Source organism: Pagrus pagrus (assembly GCF_965226575.1).
Source record: "Pagrus pagrus genome assembly, chromosome: 22".
In the NCBI taxonomy this organism is placed as follows: Eukaryota; Metazoa; Chordata; class Actinopteri; order Spariformes; family Sparidae; genus Pagrus; species Pagrus pagrus.
Window position 1 is genome coordinate 7,683,120 of NC_140204.1, and position 24,230 is coordinate 7,707,349.

Here is a 24,230-nt window from a genome sequence, read left to right on the forward strand (position 1 = left end):
TGCATTTTTAATGAATTTATTTTATCTGCAAACAAAAAAAAAATAATACACCGGTTGATAATTAGAAAGATGCAAAATATTAGATCTGATAATCTGCACAAGGCTCACTATCTCTCTTGCAAGAATACAAATACAACAACAAAACACACACAACAACAACTGCATAATCTGTAAGCATGTGTCCTCCAGTTTACAGTAAACATTGCCTGAATGTCCGTATCAGCATGCTCACTTTGCAACAGGCTTCTGTCACTTGTCCTGTTCACCTCTTTTGCTTCTTGTTTGAACTATTGGTTGTGCTGTGACTTCAGATTTTTTGGCTTTTGCAACACACTGTACACTGTGTCAATTTGCGCAGGCTGCCTTGCCTCATCCAGTGGAACAGACCGTGAAGCTGATCCTGCTCGGACAGCCATGCTGTCACTGTTGGCACCAGAGGCAGTCGCATTCGGCGCTTGTAAATAGCTGTAGACAGTATCCACGGTCTGACTACGCTCTGTTGGGCTGATGGTCTGTCCGGCATCTACATTTTCATAAGAGGCCTCAGCGCCACTGGAAGACGAGGAAGAGACTCTGGCTACAGGTTGTGGCTGTGCCTCCACTGCCTCGTTTGCAATTAGCAGAACAGGAGATGTCTGTGCCTGGAAAAAATGCAGCAAAATATGTATTCAATTACTTTAAAAAGGAGTACACCTCCCACCATCAAATTCAACTTTACATTCTCAAAATAATATCACAAAGTTGAATTGAATATTACTTATCAACATTGGCTTACCTGATGGCGTTTATATCCTGTTGAAAAGTACACTATAGCCAAAAAGACAATACATGCAAAGACACACATACACACTATAAAAACTATTACTTTCCACAAGGATGGTTGTGGTGTCTCTTCTGGTTTAGGACTATATTTATCAAAGCCTGCAAAGAAATGAAGAAACATTTTAGCAGACAATAACCACAACTGGATTTTTAAAATGATTACGTCATGGCCAAAAATGAACAGAAGTACAGAAATAAACATAAATTATAATTTTGGAATTTAAGTTCTGCTTAAAAACATCACACTATACTTACATGCTGCCTGTGTGCTTTCAGAAGCATTGCTTGAGCTAACATGGTTGTTGACACTGCAGACAATAGATCTGTCCTGAGGAGTAATGGTGATGTTAATGTTCCCGAATGATCTCTGATATGGTCTGCAACTGTCTTCATCACAGACAGACCACATCCAATTATCCTGGACGGAGCAGTTGACTGTGATGTTGCAGAGTCCAGCAGACAGGTTCGAGTGCATTGGTGACATCCAGATCACAGGTCTGGGAACACTGTCTGCAACACCCAAGCAGATCATTTAGATTAAAGGCATTTGATAATTTAGCACCCTCTAGTGGCAACTAGTTCGAATCACAGCATCAACAAAACATTTCAAAGGCCTCAGGTATATTGTACCTAGCTTCCTGTTCAATACAAGTGCACATAATTCATAACATGAAGTGCGCATTTGTCTCCACTATGTCTGCATGTATAACTGCATTGGGTTTGTTTGTTTTTTTTATGCGTAGTGCAGCCTATAAAGCCTGTTAGCAGCCAGCTGTAAGCACACCAAGTTTAGGTGTGCTTACAGCTGGGTCAGAGCCTTATTTTTTATCAAACATTTAAAAACATCAAACTCTTAAAACTGACATCATGAAAGAGCTGAAACAAGAGGAGAATAACATGAAATACTAATATGAACATGAATATGAATAGGGACTACCACTTTACTTAGATTTTTATGTGACCTTTACTTTACTGGACTGTAGAACGTGGTTGAAGTCACAATGAAAAAAGTATATCCATTTAAAAAGGGTGAGGTTAGCTTAATTACAGGTCATATGTTCATGTCAGCAACCTTAAAAATGGTCTTTAGATAAACACTGGAAGGTAAAGAAACTCTGTATTGCTAGGAAACCCATAGCAATCTTTTAAAAATTTAAAAATTAAATCTACAGGGCAAGAAGACAAAAATGCCAACTAAAGACAAAGAACTACATAGAACTTACCTTCAACTGTTAGCATGTGGATCACCGTTAGTTGCTTCATTTGACCACTGACAAATGTTATTTTGTAGATGCCACTGTCCGTCTCATTGACGTTTTTGATACACAAGGATATGTCACTCGGATTATATTCCACTCTGTCTGTGTTGGTTGTGACTTTTTGATATAAAACAATAATGTGCTCATTAAAAGTCCACATAACATCTTGCGATGAATTCCCAAATCGTAGACAAAATGAGCTGTTTTTCAGGCGGTAGTGCCTCGTTGGTGAGTCCTCTGCTGTAATGCCTGGTAGGAATAAGATCCATTTTAAGGAAGATACATTACAACATATTACATGTTACATCAGCAATAATGTGACTACAAGTATCCTTTGACATGTCATAAACATGGATGTAAACTAAAACAATCAAATCAGTTTTGAGCTCTGCCGACTAAACGTATGAAGCGTAATATAAATAGTTACAAAAACTGATTAACTGGTTCTGGAAATTCATAAAAACATGCAAATGACAATACAATGCGTGTTCATCTTACCCGCAATAATCCAACAACTCAGAAGAAGGAGCATTGTCAATCCGCGCAAATTTTTGCATGTAATGTAACTGAATCTGAACTTGTTGACAGGAAACTAAGTACATGTATTTGATGGTTGCGGCAACCTATGAATATAGCAATGCAATGAGAGCAGATGCAAGATATTGTAATCAACAGGGCAGGAAATGGCAGACAGTGCAGCTGTGACTTTCTAAAAAAAAAAAAAAAAAAAAAAAAATCAGGTTCCACTGAAACAAAGCTAACACGTAATTTGTTTAAATTCATTTGAGTGAAACCCCCACAGGCTCCAAATCCCCAAACTGACGTCGTTATGTCCCTTGTTCACCTCATTTTAGAGACAATGCATCAGATAAACCAGACTTTGTGTCTACTTTTAGACTTATGAGCACAAAACCAAAATGCTCCCATGCATTACTTCTCTGATGTTTAGTGTCTTTGTTAAATGGCTGGCGTAGCCGATTTTGGAGAGATTATTACTTGAGCACAGTCTTTCTCCTGCAATTGTATCGCCACTCTTATACTGTAACAGCAGAAGTTGAGATTTTACTCATTTGTTTTAATCATTCCTTCTCTCTGTTTGTGAAAGTGTTTATATGTGAACACGGGTTGTTGTAAGCCTATCGGTTACCTGTGGGTTTGAGTTGGGTTTTTGAAATGTGCTGTGAATAACAAACAACGTGACTGTGGGGGTTTCTTGTGGCTGATGCAGGAAACAGAGCAGGTTTGCACAGCTGCTCATTGTCAGCCTTGCACTCAGACAGGCAGGGACATTTGTTTTGCATCTAAAGACATATTCCAAAGTTCAAATTGTCATTTCCAAACCTACAATTTACTGTAAGGGAATTAGCCATGTGTGATATTATGAGTCAGAAATTACCTGCAGAGGACATCATCACCGGGGGATTTTGAAATCATGGAAACTACAGCCAGACCTAAAAGAGAAAAAAAAAAGTACCATGGTTATAATTAAATGGGGATGACTGGTGAATTTTGCATAACATGTTCATGTACTATCATGGGGAGTTGCCAAAGTACTGGACACTGGCACTAATACAAAAACATCTAAAAGAAAAAGCAAATTACTTTAAAATGCATGTTTTTTCTGACATGAGAACCGTGATGTTACAAAACACACACTGATGCACATTACATGAGGCGACTGAACACTACTATCATATGAGCAGATAACGATATGGTGAAGACAACTTTAAATAGTGCCGTTTCATAAGTAAAGACACCGGTGAGTGCTGACTGCAGACCTCAACCAGGAAGTAACATTGGATTTGACAGCTCATGAAAATACCTACCTATAAAAAAACACAGCACTGCACTTAGCCAAGTTACACATGAAGTGGGCACGTATGCAACCAAGGAAAGAGAAAGAAATGAGTTTACTTGGTTATATTTCGACCCCAGAGAGAGCTTATGAGGAGGAAATGGGCGTTGCAGACAGCAGCAGAGGCTGAAATCTCCGTGTTGCAAACTTAGCGACTAATCTAGCGACTCTTTCTGGCGTTATTGCAGACTTTAGGAGACTCTGACGTGAAAGCACGTATCGTTACTCTTCCCAACGAGCAGCGGGTCCCTCCAAGCTGCAGTCTGAGCAGGAGACGTTCACCTCTCCGCGTCCAGACTGCGAATGAAACGCGCATGCGCAAAGCAAGACGGCTGATCCCGCCCTGGCTTACAGTCAGGATGTAAATATAAAGTTTTCTTATGTTATTCTTACATTTCTTCCATATTAAAAGGTGTTTTTTACTCACGTTGTCTCTCCCACGACGTTATTCCTCTCTCCTACAGCGTCCATTACAAGTACATGCACATGGCTAATCATGCAAATTAGGTGATGACTTCATTTAGCACTTCTTCAGAGGACCCTTGAAGCTTTACCTGTCGCCTCCACCTCTACCTGGCATTATATCCACACACGAGTCCATCACTTATTACATGGCTTAGTAGCCACAGAAGCTAGCTAACTCAAAGCAGGCAGGCTAACTGGCAGCCTACGTTTAGCCTAAGCTAAGCAGTTAGCATCGTAACTCCCGCTAGCTTGAAGGCTAACAGCTACACATTTTCACTTGCTTACTCGCAGACTTCGGTACAATACAGACACCAAGCGCTAACCACAAGCGAAACTACTCACCTCAGGTCCGAAAAAAGCGTATGTTGTCATCCCTACCTGCTGCTGTTATTTTTTGCTGCGTTTCTTGAACACCCTCCGACCTCCGGGAGCCGCCATTTTCGCGTCCTCGTTCGTAAAGCCCGCCCCTTCACCTAATGTAGGTCACAGCAGCTGTCAGTCACTGACCGTGATAGTGACCGTTATAAACCAACGGTTCAAATTAAAGGTGTGATCTGTGTTTCTTATTTATAGCCATATATTCAACAATAATGATTTTAACTGGATTATTATTTGAGTCTCTCATTTTATGTGAAAATAGGTTTTATAAAATCATCTCTTGACTATTCTACTTAAAGGTTGAATATGTAGAATTTTTATTAAAAGCAATATTTTTTTAAAAATAATACATCCACGGGGCGTTTTGAGGGGTACAGAATGAAAGTATTGCTTTTCCATAAAAATTTTTTTTTTAGTCTAAATTAATATTTTTAACATTTTTGACGGGCTCGACAATGACTTTCTGTCACGTTCTGTTTACATTTTACCAGCCAATAGTGGCTGTAAATTGCGGGTTGCCAGTTGCTCCGCCGCAGCTACTGTAGGCTGGCACTGGGTGAGATGGAGTTTGCTAATGCAGCTGTTTGGGAGCCTCAGAGAAGACAGCGTTATTTATCTCAGCAGCTGAGTGACCAGAGAAGGGCAAAGTCGAGGGTCAACATAGGTAGGCCAAGCATGGAGTCAATGGACTGCAATGAAGGAGTTTAACGGCTTCAAAACGCACGCCGAAATGGCTACGTTTCTCCTCGACCGGTAAGCTAACTTTCATGTTTACTTAGCTGTAACGGCTAACGCTAACGGCTAACGCTAACGGTAACTGTCAATCAAACTGTCAGTCAAACAGGCTCGAACAGACTCCGGTCTCCTGTAGGCTACTGGGCCGGGTCTGTTCGAGCCCGTTTGAACTCATCCCCTCCGGCAAATCGCACCATATTGCAGAGCAGTTTGACTGACAGTTACCGTTAGCGTTAGCCGTTACAGCTAAGTAAACATTAAAGTTAGCTTACCGGTCGAGGAGAAACGTAGCCATTTCGGCGTGCGTTTTGAAGCCGTTAAACTCCTTCATTGCATCCCACGATCGCCCGTTTAAACAGTTTCCAAGCTGCTTCATTGGTGTCAGAGTAAAGACCCGACCCGGTCCGATCCGCGTATTAAACTTGTAAATGAATGTTGCTCTGTTCTGGCTGCAGAGGTGGGTAGTAACGAGCTACATTTACTCCATTTGTTTATGTTTTGATGGAGACACTTCCAACACAGGCTCTGTCACATGACTGCGTTTCACCAATCACGAACCTGGCAACCCGACTGCTGGAATTATTTTTTGTTGTTGCGACTACGACCTCGAGACACTAGATGGCGGTGTTCTGCTCATTCTCCATATTATACCTTTAACTGTATTTAAAATAAAATAAGAAAATCAATCCATTTATTAATTTACAGGAATGTACCTATGCACATGTTAGCATTGAAGGTGTTATTTGTACAATATGGCCTGAATTCGAAACATGGCTACAAAACTTTAAGAGGTTGCTCTTTGCTAGCTGGAGCAGGAGCGTGCCTATGTTCCCACAGCCCTATGTTCCCACCACTTCCACTTCCCTAAACCTAACCCTTCCCTTTCTCTAACCCTAACCCTAAAAGCCTCTTCCCCTTCCCTAACCATGAATTCTTAGAAATGTGGGAACATTGGGCTGTGGGAACATAGGGATGACCCCGCTGGAGCTATCTACCGTTAGCAAAATAGCTCATGGCTCGGACAGCCCAGGAGTTGAAACTACAGGAAGCTATCGGACAATCGAGACAGGATGGGCTGGGGCTAACTGGTTAGTGCACTAACTTCAGTAAACAGCTTATCCGTGCAATGCAACTGTAGTACTTTTTAGCTCGTAGGCCAGTGGCTCACTTAGCATTCAGCTAACATTAAGCTACTGTTATTAGCTAAATGCTAGCTACTGTGACTTTAAACTGGCATTTTAAGGCTATGGCTAGCTTGGTTAACACTGGATAAAAAGACACCAATATAGTGTTAATATGGAAATTATAGGTACTGCTCCTTTCAATGAAATTATTGCAATTTAAAGCACAATAATATAAAATACTCCATAAGACCTAAGTCATATTAAGTGTGACAATGATTTAAAAAATTTTAGCAGGCTTCTTTAGGCCTTGAATCTTTCATATTGTATATTCACCTGTGGAAGCAATTAAAACAGGAATCATTTCATGTAATGGAAACACAGGCAAACATGTTGTAAATAATTCATTTATTAAAAGAGCCACTTAAAAAGTGCTTACTTAAAAAGTTAGGCCGATGAGCTTTGAGTATCATGATCACTATAAAGTAGGCTGTACAGTATAAAAAAGCAGAACCACTCACCAGACAGTGAAACTGAAACACATTGAACGCTCTCAAAGGGCTCGTCTGGAGCAGATAAAGATTTGATTCGAACAGTGGCACTTCATCTCAAAGTTATTATCAAGATCACAAATTTATAACAAATCTTCAGGTATATCATATATTAAATTTTTAATAGCATGCTTTGGTGGCCATTCAAACAAAAAAGCCTTAAAATAAAGAAAAAGGTTCAATCTATCTCTATCTTTATATATATATAAATATATATCTTGATCTTTGATGTATTCCTGATTAATTTACTTAAAATTCAAATGTTGTATTTTTTTCAACATCAACATTAAGGAGCTTAACTCGTCCCTTTGAACATGTACCATAATTTGATTTTATTTTGATGCGTCTGTCGCCATTTCTATCAAGAGTAAAAGATTTAGCCAAATATATGTACTTATCTAATACAAACAGGCAGGTGATTAAACACACATTGGCAGAATCCACAGGTACCTTCATTACCACCATATAAAAAAAAGAAATTACAGCAATATAAAGTTGAGTGGTCTGTACTTTACAGATATAACATTGTGCATTAAGAACAATTAATATGGTATATTTAAAATGTGTGTCAAATGTCAGTATATATAGAAATGAAGAATGTAGGAAAAATATGTTTATACACTGTACAGAGGTACATTGACACACACACAAACATACTGTACATGAAATTTAAGGCAGTTCACAAAAAAGTTCATACAAACAGTATTATCACACTCACAAAATTACCCATTTTCAAGCATCAAAAGCCCCAAACATAACTACAAGATTTAATCATGTATTACAGTGCATTAAAGTTAGTTCAGTTATTCCCCGTGTGTGTGAAATGCCACTTTTCCTTCAAGTTAAAGTGCTTTTAGTAATATTACTAAAGATATTTACCCCAGTAAACGAGAAAAAAACATTCATATCAGACACCACAATATTTTCAGGTGCAGCACGTAACGAGGTTGTTAGAAACTACTGGGTACATAAAATATGATACATTCCTTTAAAATCCTTTGTTAAAAAAATAATATGGTTCCAGTATTTTCGCCACCTGTTGCAGGTATTTTATTAATTAAAAAAGGAAAAAAAAAACAGTACTCTGATTCAGTGATTAACACGTCAGACCTTCAAGTACACCGCAAAAATCCTCTCGTCAAGTTATTTAGCCTGTAACTGGGTTCTTACTTTCATAAAATAGGGGGGAAAGTATGGTGACAATATTTTAACCTGTTTCCAATAGATATCAGCATTTTCTATTTTCTGAAATCAAAGTTTCTGAAGACAAAGTGAGTATGGAAAGAAACTGAGTTATTAACAGTTGTGTATTATGAAACATGATATTTCATTTTCAATTTATTTTGACACACCTGCACGAGACACTCGTTTATCGAAAATACTTCACGCGTGTTGATTTCTACTGGAAACAGGTGGAGTTATTTCTGGCACCCTTGACTGAATTAGGTATACTGGAAATTACCTGACGGATGCTTTTGACGGAGATTTTTGCAGTGTTGAGTATCCTCCAGTTGTTAAACCAAGTCCTTTCCAAAAAATACAAATGAATATAAGTATAGAAAATGGATGACTTGATTTGGTGCTGTACATTTGTACATGTTGAGTTTGTAACTTGCTCTGTTCGAGGTTGGTTGCAGGCACAGTTATCTTCAGTGTGTCCTCTGTAGACTTGTGGTTACAGTAGCATCTTGGCAGTGTGTCTGCGTGTGGTTAAGGGGCCAAGGTGTTCCACTTTCCACAGTACATATATGCATATTGTGAGTGTTTCATGTACAAGTGAGGGAGATGTTTTACATGAGTGACTGTTGAGCAGCTTTACCATATCTCAGTTTCACATCAACTTTCCAAAACCACTTCCTGTCTCTTTGTCTTCCCTCACACATTACTAATACGCACACTCAGTGGGCTGCTATCTCTGACGCGCCCCCTTTCTCGCCCCTTCTCTTCCCCCCTGTAGGTCTCTTCCAGTCGCATCTTCTCTGGATCCTTCCCATCCTCCTTGCCACCGTGGTAACGCGATGCCTGTGATGGCGGGCTCGGTGGCAGGGACTGCTTGAAGAGGGGTGGGGTTTTGGTTTTGGCCACTTTGTCAAAGAAGGCGAAATCGGCCACATATTTTCCTGAGGGAGACAGGGAGACGACGGGGGGAAACTCGTAGCCCCACAGGATCTCATCTGGAAGGTAGGATGTTCGGACCTGGCAGGTGGCAGAGGTCGGCTCGACCGTGGCGCTCATGATCACCAGCAGCTCAAAGTCAGCCAGCTCCGGGTCTGTCCAGCCACCGCCTGGAGGACAGAGGAGACTTTAGGTTAAATAGAAAACCAAGAAAACAACAACCTCAAAGTAGAGGACTTAAAAACCGGCCACTTGGGGGCAGCATAATAAGCTGAAAACACATGTATGAGCTTAATTAAGCATGTAGCCAACATATAACAACATTCTTATTCATTTTGAGTTATTTGATTGCAGCCTGACAAATTCAAGTCCAATATTCACTCGACTGAAGGATTTATCTGGCTATTTAGCTACAATATTCTCCACTGTGTTTACCAGCTAGATGCTGTATTTGCTGATCAATGATGGAAAGATAGAGTACAGTAGGTTTTTAGAGCCTTTCCGTTTAGACAGCTGGCTGGTACAGTTGGAAACGGCTGATGAGACCTCAGTTGGGCAGAAAACCACAACAGTGACCTAAAATAAGCTCAAATGAGTGGAACCAATCATGCAAGACACATCACTAGAAACACACTGCCAGCAAAACCATTGTTTTCCAATGGTACAGTGTGCCTGGCGGACGCTCCTCTTCTCATGATGATGACACATGATGGCCCGAATGCACTGTCCAAAAGGTGCTTTTCCAAGCTAAAGCGACTGCACCTGTAGCGACGAGTCGTGTTGTCTTTGAGTTTGAATTGTTGTATTCAGCCTGCACTTTATTTTAGCCGTCCAATCGCAGAGGATTTAAAAGCATGCATGTCCAGGTCACAGATCGACTCATTCAGTAAGGGATTCATGTGTGTAAGGCAAGATGCACAAAAACACACACACACATCCTGAAATTTCCAAAACATAAAAACTCCCCACTTACACACAGCCTCCAAGAACACAGCTCTCACACACAAAACACACACATACAAACACTTCAGGAACTCATGTCTGAAATGCGAATACTCACAGTAAAGCTGCAACATCGATGTTGTATATATATATTTTTAAAACACATGCAGAATATACTTTCATTCATTCATTAGCACCACAACCACACAAAGGACACATGCACTGAAACAAGCACACACCTGCATCAACAGGCCTCACTCAGAATGCAGACTCTGTCATCTGTCTAAACAGTCCTTACCCTAACCCAGACCCAGTAACGCTCACACCAGGGAAAAAAACACCACGTTTCGCAACCGCTTGTACACACTGCAACCAACTTGGTTGAGGGATTCTCGATATCGGCCTACAATGGGCGGTGCAAAGGCCTCATCTACATTCATCCACCTAATTTTCATGTAGCACCACCATCAGGTCAAAATCTCAATTGTCAAGTACTGTGGTTGACCACATATGTGCAATCCTGATGACATTTCAACCAGCCGTCTTACATACGTCATGTTTTATGCTAACTGGCTAAAGTTAGCATGATAACATAAAACGAAATTGTCAGGATGACTAATAATTGGAGACCTTTCTTGTCTGCCACAAACCTCTAACCACTAACTCTCCGGTTGTTTCAGTCTCTGCCATCACCTGTTCCTGTGAAACATTTATAAACCTGTTTCTCACCTCCCACCTTCCGCAACCAACAAGCATTTTCTTTGTAATCGGTTTCGAGTTCAGTTCAATAGAAAATAAAGCCTCTGAATGAGTCATCCATGGTGTTTCTCACAGTGTGCACAGAGAGTTTGCGGGCTACAGTGGTACATATATATCGTATTCAAGCTCAGTGGTTTCAGCTCAGCTCCCTCTTCTGTAGACCATCTCCACAGTGTCCTGCCCTCCTGATTCAGTGACTCATATCACACAATGTCGACAAGATTCACACACTGTTGCACTAGAAACCAGTCAATGTTCCTATCAGAGCTGTTCCCAACTGAAGGTCCCATTCATTTAGTACATGTTGAGAACATAAAGACAGCTTTGCAGGGAGCTCGAAACCTCTATTCAAAGACTCAGTATGCACAGAAGTGTGCTCAGCCGTGAGTATTATCATGTATGTCCAACTATTTAAAATGTCCCATCCAAGCAGTCAACCATCCATCCATCCATGAGCTAGATGTAATTATCCTGTACAGAATTACAAGGAGGTGTTATCCCAGATCACACCAGACTGCCACACAGGCTACCACACACTTTTTAACCTTTTTTTAATTTTTTTTGTAACTAAAAGGTGTTTCACAACTCATCCAAGACAGTCATCAGTTCTTAGGTGGTATAAATCATGTCTTTGGATGTAAATACCAGCACGATCTGATAATATTGGTGTTTTTTTCTGGACCACGATAGTTAATGTTGCTTCAGAACCATCGCTACAACTGACCAATAGTGTTTTGTAATGTCCCAGATTTTGTGTTTTAACCGGCCCAGATTTTCTACTCTTTACAGCTGAAGCGTCCGAGGAAACTCACAGACCAAAGGCATGCATTGTTAATCACTCAGACGACGCTAATAAGCCAATCAAATCTGTGTATTGGCTTAAGCATTGTGACAGAAACACGCACAGAGCAGACGAGACTAGTGGCCTGCTGCCTATACGTAACCCATTCAGCCGTGAAAGTTTGCACCAGAAGTGGATTTTGTCGCACTTTGTCGTCATAAATTGAAATGAAGGTCAAGGAGCAACATTAATTATGATGTTCGAGAAACAACACCAACACAATGACATCAGATAGCAGATAACTCCCTTGCACACACACTGACACAGATCTGCAGTCTCTTTCTAGTTCTATGTATGAGTGCTTTAAGGTATCGTTTCCTGGAGATGAAGCAACACCAGGAAGCCGGCAACAGAACTTGGCAACTGTTACAGTTGGTACTTAGAAAGGGATTACTGTATAACTATGTGCTGTAGTACTATGGTCGGTGTTATGTGTAAGGAAAGGAAAGGAAAAGATAATAACAAATCAAAAAATCATGTCACGTGAGACCATGGAAAGAAATGAAAGAAGCCGTCTACAGTAGATGAGTATAAATAACACAGCGATCACAAGTCCTTTGAGGCTTTCAGTGCTGAGAGCTCTGTGCTGCTGTAAGTGGATCTGTGCGGGCTTCGTGTCAGCACCCCGGACTGTACGGCATTGTGCTCTAATGAGGGGTGTCTCTGGCCATCTCTCTCACACACATTCCAGCCAGAGAAACCCTCTCCTCCAGTGCCAAACCAGCCCAACTGTGCAGCACATGACCGTAAATACCAACACACCTACATGTACAAACACAGTTATTCCAACAATGTGCGTACAGTTGTTCCCAAGCTGTGATTTCAAATCAAGACACTGACTGTTTCACGAGAGCCGTGATCTACCTTTCGCCGCCCAGGCCCTGAGGGGGCTGTTTTCGTCAATGATGTGGTAGAAAGTCAGGGGGATGATGAGGAAGGGGCTGTCGCTGGACGTGTCCACCTGGAAAGGCACATTGCGCTGGTCCAGCCGCACCGTCTCGCCCTCCTTCGTCAGGGACGTCTGAAGCAACTTCCCCGTCACCTGGGAGCCAAGATGGAGTCAGTAAATGCAGCCAAGAGGTTGCAGAAGGCATCCTGTAACCAAAAGGCCTCAGGTTTAATACCTGCAATGGCCGGTGTCTTCATTAAAGTCGACTGAGACGACTATTGACTGATGCTCAGTCACTGAATGTGTCATTGACTGTATTTCTCACCGGGTAGATCATTACAGTTGAGCGAGCATTCAAAGAGCTTGAAAGGGTTTGATCAACAGGATGTGACTCATAACACAAACACATTTTCCAGCAGACTACAGTGCTTGCTTATACTTGAAATGATACAGAAATGAATGCATACAGTACCTGGCAACCTAACAGCAGGCTTTTGCGCATGTTGGCCACTCGGATCATGAGGCAGGGCCGACCCTCGTGATTTGACACGACCGCGTGTTGACTAAACTTCACCGTCTCGCCTCTCTTCTTGGGACGAGCGACCTACGAGAGGAGGAAAACATGTCTCAAAGTTTAAGATGTGCACCTGAATGCACCACAAAGTCCCTCCAAGTATGTCAAACTCCAACAGTAAAGGAGAGAAGCATCAATAGATTTAAGGAGATAAACCAAATCACAGCAGGACTCGACATAGTTTCCGCCGGATGGAAAACATGCCCATATTTGGAGCTTGGCAGACTCCAAGACATTTTCTTATAACCACATTAGAGATCGTGCATCCCCACTTTAATCCAAATTTTTCCATTAATGAGCCTCTATCTGTCGGATTGTAGAAGTTCCCCCCACTGGTACCTTAGCGAGGAAGGTTCCCGTGATGAAGATCTCCATCACCATGGTGATGACCAGCTGAAAGATGAGCAGGACAATGGCGGCAGGACACTCCTCGGTGATGCACCGGAAGCCGTAGCCAATTGTGGTCTGAGACTCGAGAGAGAAGAGGAAGGCTCCCGTCAGGGTCTTCACCTCCATCACACATGGGGTATGGTTGGAGGGGGGGTCGAACTCTGGAGAACGGAGGGGAAGAAAAGCAGATCTTCGGTCCGAGGATGTAAACAAATTACCAAGGAACATTTTGTTCCCTCTCTCAGTGTCCTGCCAGGTCTTTCTCATGCTCTTTGTGCGGTGAGAATTAGTATTCCTGTGTGTCTTCATTGTGTAGTCATTCACAAAAAAGTGCTTGTACGTCATGGTGTTCAAAAGCCAGCAGACATGGGTAAAGGCTTTTTTTCTTTTCTTTTTTTTGTCATTGCATGATTTCAGCTTGGACCCTCAAAGATCTTTGCTAACTCAATTATAATCTGTTCACGGCATAAAATATTTTCTTCAGCTCGTGGAAAACTTACAAAATCCAAGAGAAACAATTTGGTTCATGGCCTCCAGGCCTTCAGCAACATCTGGGTTATCTAACAGTTATAAAGGTGTTTTATTACTCTGAATTGTTTATGTATGTGGTTAAAACAACAATATAAAGACTTTTAAATGACTATATATATCTGTGGGATGGCTGATTTATGATCAATACCAGTTAGTCATATCTTTCCTTCTGTATTAGTTTTCCTCTTTTTGGTCAACAGTTGTCCTTGAAAGAGCAGATTGTCATTACAAGGCGTCTCACGTACTTTTAAAGGTTGTTCAGCAGAAGAGTCTACAGCCATGCTGGCAGCTCTGCAAGGCTGCACTTGAATAGAGCTCTGGGCTAAATGCTTACATCCGCATGCTTACAAGCTCACAATGGCCATGCTAACATGCTAATGTTTTACCATCATCATCTTTGTTTACCATGTGAAATCAATATTACTGCTGCTGCTGGGGCATTTCATGAGGATCTCTGATCTAATTTATTAATTTTCTTATTGTGAAAACATGACGTCGATGTTTGGATGATGATGAGGGCAAGAGGGTTTCCTGCTTTTCTCCTCTGACATTGCACTGTAAAGTGACTTTACTTTAAAAAAAAAAAGGAAACCAATCACCTCAGAATTACCAAGTAAAGTAGACCATATAAACACAAGTTGTATGAGCTAAAAGGTTTTAACAACTTAAAATTATAAGTCTACTTTTCTTGATTTTTTAAAGTTTTTAAAGTTGATTTTTGTCAGGTTTTACAGTGCATCCACGCTTCCTCCTTCTTACCCAGCAGATCTCCATGCACCATTGCCACCAGGTACCAAAGCACCCCAAACACGAACCAGGTCCCAGCAAAGGTGGCAGAGAACAGGAAGAACTTGTAGCGCCATTGCATGTCCAGGAACGTCGTCCAGAGGTCACGGAGGTACAGCGCCCCTCGTCCGCTTACGTGCTCGATGCGTACATTGCTCCGTCCGTCTTTGGAGAGGACGCGGCGCCTCCGACGCAGAGCATTGGGCCCTCCAGCTCCCGCTCCCCCTCCACCTGCACCAGCACCTCCAGCCCCCCCAGTGGAGCCCAGCAGGGGCTTGGTGATATCGGTCTGCGTCTGGGAGTGGCATACTTTCTGAGGGGAGGAGCCCTCAGAGGAGGGTGGAGTGGCTGAGGTCATGGCTGGTGCTACAGGGGGTCGGAGACAGAAAGAGGAGACAACAGGAGGTAAGGAGAAGAAGAAGAGTGGGTTGTCTGGACAGTAACATCAAGTGAACAGCAGGTGAGTCCATATGAAAAGGTGCAGGATGTGTGAAAAACATAAAAGAGAGAACATTTCATCACCGCATGAATGAGAAAAATGACAGAGTGGAACATTTTGGAGGAGAAGAAGAAGAAGAAGAAGAAGAAGAAGAAGAGGAAGAAGGGGATTAGAGGCACATTTTTTCAACTGGACAGTGTTGTGGCTGTCCACGGTGGTCCATTTAAGCCCCTTTTCCCCCTTTCACTGGAGGCAGCTGGCTTTGTCAAAATAAAAGCCTCCTTTCAGCATGAAGGCACAGCTGCTCTTTCACATTAAAAGCTTGAACGTGCAGGCACATTCACGTGTCGGTTGCACAAGGCGGCTACTGAATCGAGATGAGGAGACACTGGCGACTGTTACTCCACATGAGGAAGATTAAGAAAATGATGTCTTTAAATTTGAGTCAAGGATGTTCTACTGGACCACCCTCTTTTAATTTGCTGAAAGCTGTTTCTGTACTCAACCCTTCAATGCCTGTCTTTTCTTGAATAGAGACCTCAATTATGTGGCGTTAGCACCAGATGTGACATGCAGATGTGCATTCTGTTAGATCTACTTTTTCACAAGTTGTCAGCTGTAGGAAACTCTAGAGAAAAGCCAGTGAGCACTCCTGTTTGTTGACTTTTGTGTACTCTTGGTACCACATAGAGTCATATGTGCGCAAAGCAAGGGTCATAAAGAAATGATTTTCCTGGTTTAGTGTGGAAAAAACATGAGCTCTGACCTCAGCTACATCCAACACCTTTGGGATGAACTGCAACGCCGATTGCAAGCAAGGCCTTATCACCCGGCATCAGTGGCCGATGGTCTTTGAAGGCACAATAGGTTTCTAAATCTTGTGGAAAGCCTTCTTTGGATCGGGGATGCTACTGAAAACACTTGACTTTCACTCAGGATCTCGTGTGTAACTGTAAGTCAAGGCTGACTTTTTTGAAACGACTTATATTTACCCAAACCGTGATGTTTTCCTAAACCTAACCGAGTAGTTTTGGTGCCTAAACCTAACCAGACTACGACACATATGGGGTTTTTACATACACGTGCTGGCCCAGCTTATCTCAGTTTGACTCGGCACAATAACCCAGTATTTGTATGAGCAAATGCGTTTGTCTTGAGTCGTCCAAGGATCAGCTGTAAAGGCTCTTCCTCCCCGCAGTACCATCGAAGAACCGCTGCTAACAAAGCTCAGCACATTTGATGATTAACTAGTTTAATTTCCTATAAATTCTTCACAATAAAAGTCCCCTGTTGCTAAGTTATTTAAAAGCTTTTACTACTTCAGAGAGCGTCGATTCTGCATGTAGATCGGCTCAACATGGTGCGGTTGAACTTGTAACTAACTAATGATGACAACAATCAATAGTTGCAGCCCTGTTATTAATCAAACATGTTGTGGCTGACTTGAATGAGGTCATTCACTCGAGCTAAGTGCTTCTTGTCATTTAACACGTGCCGAGTGAATGCGTGTCAGATAATAATGGGATGAGATGGATCAGTGTCCAAGTGTCTGAGGGTCTCAAAGGGTCAGGAGTATATTGACATAATGAGACGCCAGCCCACCCTCGAGTGCCACGGACACTTATTGTCACTGTCTGAGTCGTTCCCTGTCCACTCTGTCGAGTTTTTTTACCCTCATCTGGGCTGCAGTTTCTCTTTCTCCGCATCCTTTTTCTTTCCTTCTCCCTCGATCTCACTCGCTGTTTACTAAATGGCCCTTTTGTCTCAAACTGCCTCTGCTTTCCGGAGCGAACACAACAAAACCAAAAAACACGACAACACAAACAAAAGCCCAAGAACCAAGACGATCTGATACGCTCTGTCCTTTCCTGTCCTTTCTGACCCTTCTCTCTCTCCTCTCTCTCTCCACGCTGGAGCTCACACTGAGTGAATGAATAGAGATCTGTGTTGATGTCTGTGCTCTGAATACTAAGATATGGAGGGGGAGAGAGGGGAGGGAGGCGTGGTCAAGAGGAGGCCCATGTGATTGGCCGTGTCCATCTCCAGCTGAACTCTGAACCCTGCGGAGCTCCTGCCTACACATACAGTAAACACACACTCGTGTATCGGACGTATAGACCTTTTGAACAGTTCGAACGCAAAACAATACCATTTATTGTGCAAAGGAATGTTTGGTTTGCAAAGCGAGGAGCTTACACATGACATGTAGCAGCTGAGCGATGCACGTATGTTGATTTATTCGCTCGCTTTTTACAGGTCAAGGCGGTTGTTATTCTATATTTTTCTTATTATTCAGCTCTAAATGCTTTCCAACTTCCCAATCCTGTCTCTGGCCAAAGTCTATTTGTTCCAACTGAGGATTGTTTAGTATCAAATGAGATTTTTGGCCACTGAGGGGCAGCACAGCAAGATGTCAAAACAATATTGACATATTATCGATTTATAAAGTTGTTGTAGCAAACTTGTGGCCTATTTAGCTATCCAGCAGACACATTAGCATCTTTTTATTCATGTTTCTGGCCACCACAATCCAATATTTATTCTCCTTTTAGCTCCGTTTTAGTCTAAAACGCTTGTGTCTTATTACACATTGTCATTTAATCCACCGTTTATGTAAAAAAAATATTGGTTAATGCAGATTTTAAAACAAATCAAATACTCATTTGCTGGCACTATTTTCAGGTGCGTATTAATACAGATTTGGTGCAAATGTTAATATTTCTGTCAGGAGGATCGATATGTGGGATTGTGCCGAGGTTTGTCGTTATAAACATGTCATCCCGTGCAAAAACACAGAATATCACTGCTCTTATCCTTTAGGAGTAACGACAGTAAGCAGTCTTGTGAAATGGACAAAGAAGTTACATTAGAGCCAAAACAGTAGTGGTGGATCAGCCTCGCTGACAGTAACACTGATTTATTTCCCTCTCTTGTGAAATGACTTTTCCCACTCGTTTGGCGACCACACTCAAGGTTAGGATCTCTTCCTCTCCGCCCGGCTCTCCATCCCGCTCCTTCCCTCTGTCCTGTAGTGCACAAGAATCCTTTGTTTTCGAGGAGATGAAAGGGACAAAAGCCACCATTGAAAAATACGACTGGGTGAGCGAGTGAGTGAAATAGGGAGCAACTTAGACGGGGAGAGGAGAGCGGTACGGAGCGTCAAAGTGTGTGTTTGTATGCGTAGTGTGTGTGTGTGTGTGTGTGTGCGTTTGATCGTGTGTGAGTATGCAGCGCTTGACATTGTGAAGGGGGCAGAAGAGAGAGAATAATTGGTTTCGGGTGACAAAAGGAGTGAAAGAGGAAGAGGTTGAGAAACGGGTGATGAAGGAGCGAGAGGAAGGGGTATGTGGAGCGAAGGTGGAGGAAATAGATCTGTGACAAAAGACGGTCATTAGTATTCCAGAGGAGAGAGTAATCCCTTCCACATAGTGCCCCTGTCCAGTGTCCACAGCCATAAAGAAGCCCCAGCAGCCAGTACACTGCACTGAAAAGACTCAATGCAGCACGACTTGAATGGCTGTGACCACTGTCCACACCACAGCAGCCCCGCACCGGACTGAAAGGACTGTCTAAACATCAACACAGGCCGTGCCAAGAAGGCATCTTGCTCAGCCAACACAAGTCGCTAAAACCCCAAACTTACCGGAGCCAAACTAAGCACCGCACATCGACATACAAATGAGCTGCTGTTGTGTCAGTGTCTCTTTATGCATACAGCGGACGATTTCAGACAAATCCATTAAGAGAGAGCCTCTTCTTTAGCCTCCTTTTCGCCTCCTTGTCTCACTACTGCTGGCTAACGTATATAAAAAATAAGTCGTGGTCCTGATCGGATCAGACAGCTGACCGTATATTTCTGAAAGTTAGTAACACACGTCCACGTTTAAGAAATACAAAGACTAACTTTTCAACACGAAAAGTGAACAACTGTGTTTTACATAAGCGATTACATTTAGGAGGAAAGTCATTGCTGCATTGATTACATTATAATATAGTTAGAAGTTAAGGTGTCAGTATGCTTCAACAAGATGATTGTTGAATGGTCATCAAACAGCATCTGACGGCAGAGGTGCCACCTGCTCACCAGGAGCAATTGGGTGCTCAGTCATCTTTCTCAAGGACGCTATGACATGCAGGAGGGGGATTCGAACCAGCAACCTTTTGATTATTTGACGACACAGCTACAGCCGCCTCAGTTCAGCCAACGTTCCTACTCCTGAAAGCTTCAATCTTTGATGCTCTACCTGCCCCTCTAGCCTCTAGTTATATGTAATGTGCAATGTCAAAGTAGACTTTCAAAATAAAGCTCATATTAGTCATTATATTGAGTTGAGTTGAGTTTTCGGGCTGTTGTTAAGCTTGTCAAATGGTGATGTTTGATTAGCGTTAGGCTGAAAAACTAGGTTAGGTTTAGAAAAAAAAATTACGTAAGAGATGGAGCTCATGTAAAATCTGCAAGTTATGTCATTTACGTATGTTAACTACTTGACCCATTCAATGAACCCAACTAACCCCTCAACTCAGACATTTCTGACGCTTTATACTACAGCACAAGAGGGGCTCTTCAAGAAGTGATACTAAAGGGTATTTACAGCGTCAAACTTAGAAGCGCGGGGTCGAGAACAGACTAAAAAGCGGACAAACAACTTCATGTTTGCATCAGAGAAGTGTTTAAAAACTGCGCGCCGTTATCCCCATTTGTATGATCATCACATCTCTCCATGACAGCAGATTTCTTCCATTGCGTCTGAGTGTGGCTGTGGAAAGCTGTAATCACCTCTGCCTTCGGATGTGGTTGATGACACATCAAACAAAGGATGCAAGCATGCTGACACCTTTAGATTCAAACATGCTTATAAACAGTGATTTACTAATTAATCCCTCATGATATGCATTAAGAGCTTTAACATTTACCCCATCAGCTGTTGGCATCTAGTGTTTTTTGACACCTTCAGGAGTCTTGAGTGCTTTATCATCAAAATATTTACATCAAACGTTAGTGGTACAGTAAATTCGGGAGGTCGTGTCAAATAAAAACAGAATGCAATCATTTGCAAACCAACTGTAACGAAACAAAAATCACTGTGCCCCACATCCTCGTGACTCAAATCGACTCAAGTCACTATTTCGATGGACGAGACGGAAAATAACTGACTTGAGACTCGACTCAAGAATCAAATTGAAGACTTTGTGACTTTGTGCTCATTTGATATTTTCAGAAGCGATATTTTTTGATTGAGAAAGCTTTTACAAACAAATTCAATCCATTGTTCTACTTATTGGACAGGCTGGATAATTGACTCACAACATCATTGTTTGAAATGTACTAATACCTTTTGTTTTTTTCTTTTCAGAGACGTTACTGCAGGGTTAGGGTTAGTTGCCTTAACTACATATGGACTCTGGTTGACATGAGTTGTGTGTCTGTCATGTAGTGATATCCTTTACACACCCTTTATCGCGTCTTTCAAAAAGTGGTGAACCAGGTCTCATCCTGTAACCTTTTCATGCCCAATCATGATACTATCACCTGTTACCAATTAACCTGTTTACCTGTGGAATGATCCAAACAGGTGTTTTGCTGCTCCTGACACAACTTGTTCATAACCTGTTGCTCCCATCAGGTTCAGAATAAGCATACGTTTACAAAAATCTATGAAGTCGATGAGCTCAAACAGTGAATATATTGTCTCTTGTACTGTTTACCTATTGTTTACATGTCATAAAGCATCATCATTTCATGCTCTACACAGCAGTTTTGGAATTGGGGTTGCAGCCACTGCAACTTCAGTGTAACACTTCCCCAAACCGCTCGCCTCCACTTCCTCGGCCCAGAATTAGAAACAGAAGAGTTACGACATTGACCTAAATCAAACAATGGCGCTTGGCCACTATAGGCTGTAATTTAGGACTGACTTTTACCATCTTCCTCCGAGTGTGTTGTAGCCAAATGTCCGCCTCCCTGACTGTAAATCTGACTGCCTGCTGCTGTTGTGGTGCTGATGAGGACTGGTTTCCTCACCACCATCCCACCTGTTTCCGGTGTGTTATATACAAGTCCTTCGATATCTTCCGCTACTCTGAGTGCTGTCCTACAACCTGTATTGTTGAGCTTCTTCATGCATAGCTGCATGTTTGTTCCTCTGTTTTGCATCTAAATATTTAACTCACACCTTCTTGTACACCGGCAAAATCTGCCAATGCAACAAGTGAAAATTGTCCTATATCTCACTTAAATGCTACTTTCTAGGTGATTGTGTCTTACATTAAAGGTGCACTCTGTAGTTTTGGGGAGGAGATTTTCATTTGCTGATTTTTTTTATGCCTAAACAAGCTAAACAAACAAACTCTCTTTGTTTTCATGACTGAATAAACTGAATAAACAAACTGACCTTAAAGGACAACGCAATTTCATACTGTTTCACTTTGTTTATATGTGGCGGACCCTGCCACCTTTCTAGCTTCAAACAGTGTTCTGGAGACCTTGTTTTCCTCAGAGAACAGCTTGTTTATTCAGTTATGTTTGTATTATTAGACAAACCATTACTACTATTTATAGGTAACCACTCAGGACAGGTGCAGGATGTTGAGAGTTAAGTTATCTTAACTTGTTTTTAAATGATCTCTAAGTAGAAAACTTTACTCCATCCAGTACAGTATTAGATGTTGAAGTATTTTATTCAGTCAGACGCAGTGGCACAGATTTCATTTTGCAACTTTCTCTGTTGTTACACACTTATAATCTAACAAATATCTATCCGCACTGTAAACACAACACATGCAGCGAGACAGAGCACCTGTTTATTCCTCAAATTACAATCCTTATAAAGGACCTACTACATATCATAAGCACAAAGCCAAGAACAAGTGAATATTGGGATGTTAGAATGCGGTATTGTAGGAAAGTAGCAAAAAAGTGCAGTAAGACAGACTTTGAGTATTTTATCACATTGAAATTGGCCAAAGATGACCATAATAGAGTTATACAGTAAGTGAGTAGGTAAGTAAATAATAAAGTAATTACACAAACACTTTGCCTGCACATAAATCAAATAAGCTGTCAGATTATATTCACATTTGAATCAAAAATCCTTCAAGTCTCCAGTGATTTAAAAAGTGTTTTTGAGTTGCTTACCTTTCTGTCGACTTGAAACAGAAGTTCACTTTGACCACAGCTTGGAAACGTGACGATTTAGTCAACTTCACCGTGCTGCAGACATGTGAAAAAGACAGATAGTGACAAAGGCAGGTTGAAGAAAAGAAGAGGACGCTCAACGCGCACTTGCTGACAGCTCAAGAACTTTGACATCGCATTGTTTTTCTCTTTGCGGTCCCTCTACGTCGTTGTCATCTTATATTCTTCTTATAAAAAAAAAACAGAGCATGAAAAAAGGCGTCAGGAGAGAGGCCTGGGTGAGGTCTAACCCGCGGTCAGTCGGTGTCTCCCAGCACACTGGCACTGGCAGTACCGGTTCTGGCTCACTGTTACTGGGTCATTATGTAATCAGATGAGCACAGTTCGCTCTTCTGCTTGCATGTGAAGCTGAGAGGGAGTCCTGTGTGTGCGCTCGGGCAGAGAGAAGTTAAAGAAGCCTGTGCTGTCCACTCCTCCAGGACCCCCCCCTGCACGCCTCCCTATATAAACCCAAAAGTATTCAGACTGCCGCTGTTTCACGACATTTTTAATTCATTAATTCAACTCTCCTCCCAGCTTCTCCTCCTACCCTCCCTCTGCGTGTCTCTCCCCGACTGTACGCTATAAATGGGCCTCTTTGTTGCGAGGCCTCCTCCGCTGTTGCAGCCTTTGTCAACTTTCGCATGTAAATGTTTGATGGTTATAAGATACAAGCCTGGAAGTTGTTGCACTGCCGCGGAGGTATTTACAAATCAAAGACGGGGAAGAAAAACAGGGTTCCTTTCTTGTGCACTTGGCTCCTCGTAGTTTTGCGTTGGCCAGCGCGCGGTGAATGGATAATGTCGGCGCATCTCTGTGAGGCCGTGCCATGTCCGCCTGCAGGGAGGGGGACGAGGACACATGGTCCTGCTGTGAATGGACAGCACGGGATGAATTAATTCAGCAAAGTAACAAACGTTATGGGATGTGGGATGTGCTCTTACTTTCACCCCTGATGTAACGAAAACACCGGCGGAAAGTAATCAGGGGCAATACTTTTCTTGAACTTTACTCGAGTATTTCTCTCTAATAGGGAATATTGTACCTTTGTCACGATATCAGATTTTCAGATAATTTGAAAAAGAAAATGCTATCTTTCACCTTGTTCACTGTGTATTTTGTTTCTTTTTCTGGCAAATAAATTACCATTAACTACTCGGGTACTTGTGAAAAGGCAACCAGATGAACTCGCAAACAATCACCGTATGCGTGCTATTGAAACAGCTCAGAGGTGACAGGAAACAGGATGAGAGAAGTTGGGCGGAGGTGTGACATGCAGCACAGGGCCAGAGGTGGGACTCGTATCCCGGGCCGCTGCAGCAAGAACGATGCCTCCGCACATGGGACGCAACTGAGCGAACGGGCGCCCAGAGTGTTTCGTTTTTCATATCGAAGTTATCGTTATGCTTCATTAGTGATATATGTTTCTATGTCAGCTATATAAATCGTCATTCTTCATTTTCCTGGATATTTTTCTACAGCGTTGTCTATATAACATGTAAAAGTCATCATCTTTATAATGTGATCTATCTCCCTATAGAGTTATTCTATGTCTCTATAGGAGTTTCTTATTCCAAAGAAAGTGGAAAGGCCAACATGTCAGC

At 42.0% G+C, this 24,230-nt stretch overlaps 2 protein-coding genes across 7 annotated transcripts; both read right to left on the reverse strand.

The window, feature by feature from the left end:
• LOC311251112 (uncharacterized protein) lies at nucleotides 1–4,907 on the reverse strand. Of its 6 annotated transcripts, none has more exons than XM_084343415.1 (6): nucleotides 4,780–4,907; nucleotides 3,478–3,532; nucleotides 2,046–2,330; nucleotides 1,078–1,332; nucleotides 776–921; nucleotides 1–641 (listed from the first exon to the last, which is right to left on the reverse strand). In XM_084343415.1, exons 2-6 carry the CDS (start codon nucleotides 3,491–3,493, stop codon nucleotides 288–290), a joined length of 1,056 nt encoding a protein of 351 aa, XP_084199541.1. In that variant the 5' UTR covers nucleotides 3,494–3,532; nucleotides 4,780–4,907; the 3' UTR covers nucleotides 1–287. The 6 variants fall into 6 exon arrangements, with proteins under 6 accessions (XP_084199541.1, XP_084199543.1, XP_084199544.1 ...); XM_084343417.1 differs by lacking the exon at nucleotides 4,780–4,907 and adding an exon at nucleotides 4,744–4,764; XM_084343418.1 differs by lacking the exon at nucleotides 4,780–4,907 and adding an exon at nucleotides 3,996–4,736.
• A 2,119-nt stretch (nucleotides 4,908–7,026) lies between these two features.
• Nucleotides 7,027–23,393, reverse strand: kcnj10a (potassium inwardly rectifying channel subfamily J member 10a). The gene is made up of 6 exons (XM_084344042.1): nucleotides 22,588–23,393; nucleotides 14,987–15,379; nucleotides 13,646–13,857; nucleotides 13,205–13,336; nucleotides 12,708–12,885; nucleotides 7,027–9,471 (listed from the first exon to the last, which is right to left on the reverse strand). Exons 2-6 carry the CDS (start codon nucleotides 15,369–15,371, stop codon nucleotides 9,062–9,064), a joined length of 1,317 nt encoding a protein of 438 aa, XP_084200168.1. The 5' UTR covers nucleotides 15,372–15,379; nucleotides 22,588–23,393; the 3' UTR covers nucleotides 7,027–9,061.
• Between the last annotated feature and the right edge of the window lie 837 nt (nucleotides 23,394–24,230).

Coding starts and splice junctions, on each gene's coding strand:
- kcnj10a (XM_084344042.1), bottom strand. CDS start 15,371: ATGACCTCAGCCACTCCACCCTCCTCTGAGGGCTCCTCCCCTCAGAAA. Junction 13,337..13,645: donor CGGGAACCTTCCTCGCTAAG/GTACCAGTGGGG, acceptor CTCCTCTCGTAG/GTCGCTCGTCCCAAGAAGAG. Junction 12,886..13,204: donor GCCTGCTGTTAGGTTGCCAG/GTACTGTATGCA, acceptor CTTGGCTCCCAG/GTGACGGGGAAGTTGCTTCA.
- LOC311251112 (XM_084343414.1), bottom strand. CDS start 2,613: ATGCTCCTTCTTCTGAGTTGTTGGATTATTGCGG. Junction 2,331..2,579: donor GAGTTGTTGGATTATTGCGG/GTAAGATGAACA, acceptor TATTCCTACCAG/GCATTACAGCAGAGGACTCA. Junction 1,333..2,045: donor CCACATGCTAACAGTTGAAG/GTAAGTTCTATG, acceptor TGGGTGTTGCAG/ACAGTGTTCCCAGACCTGTG.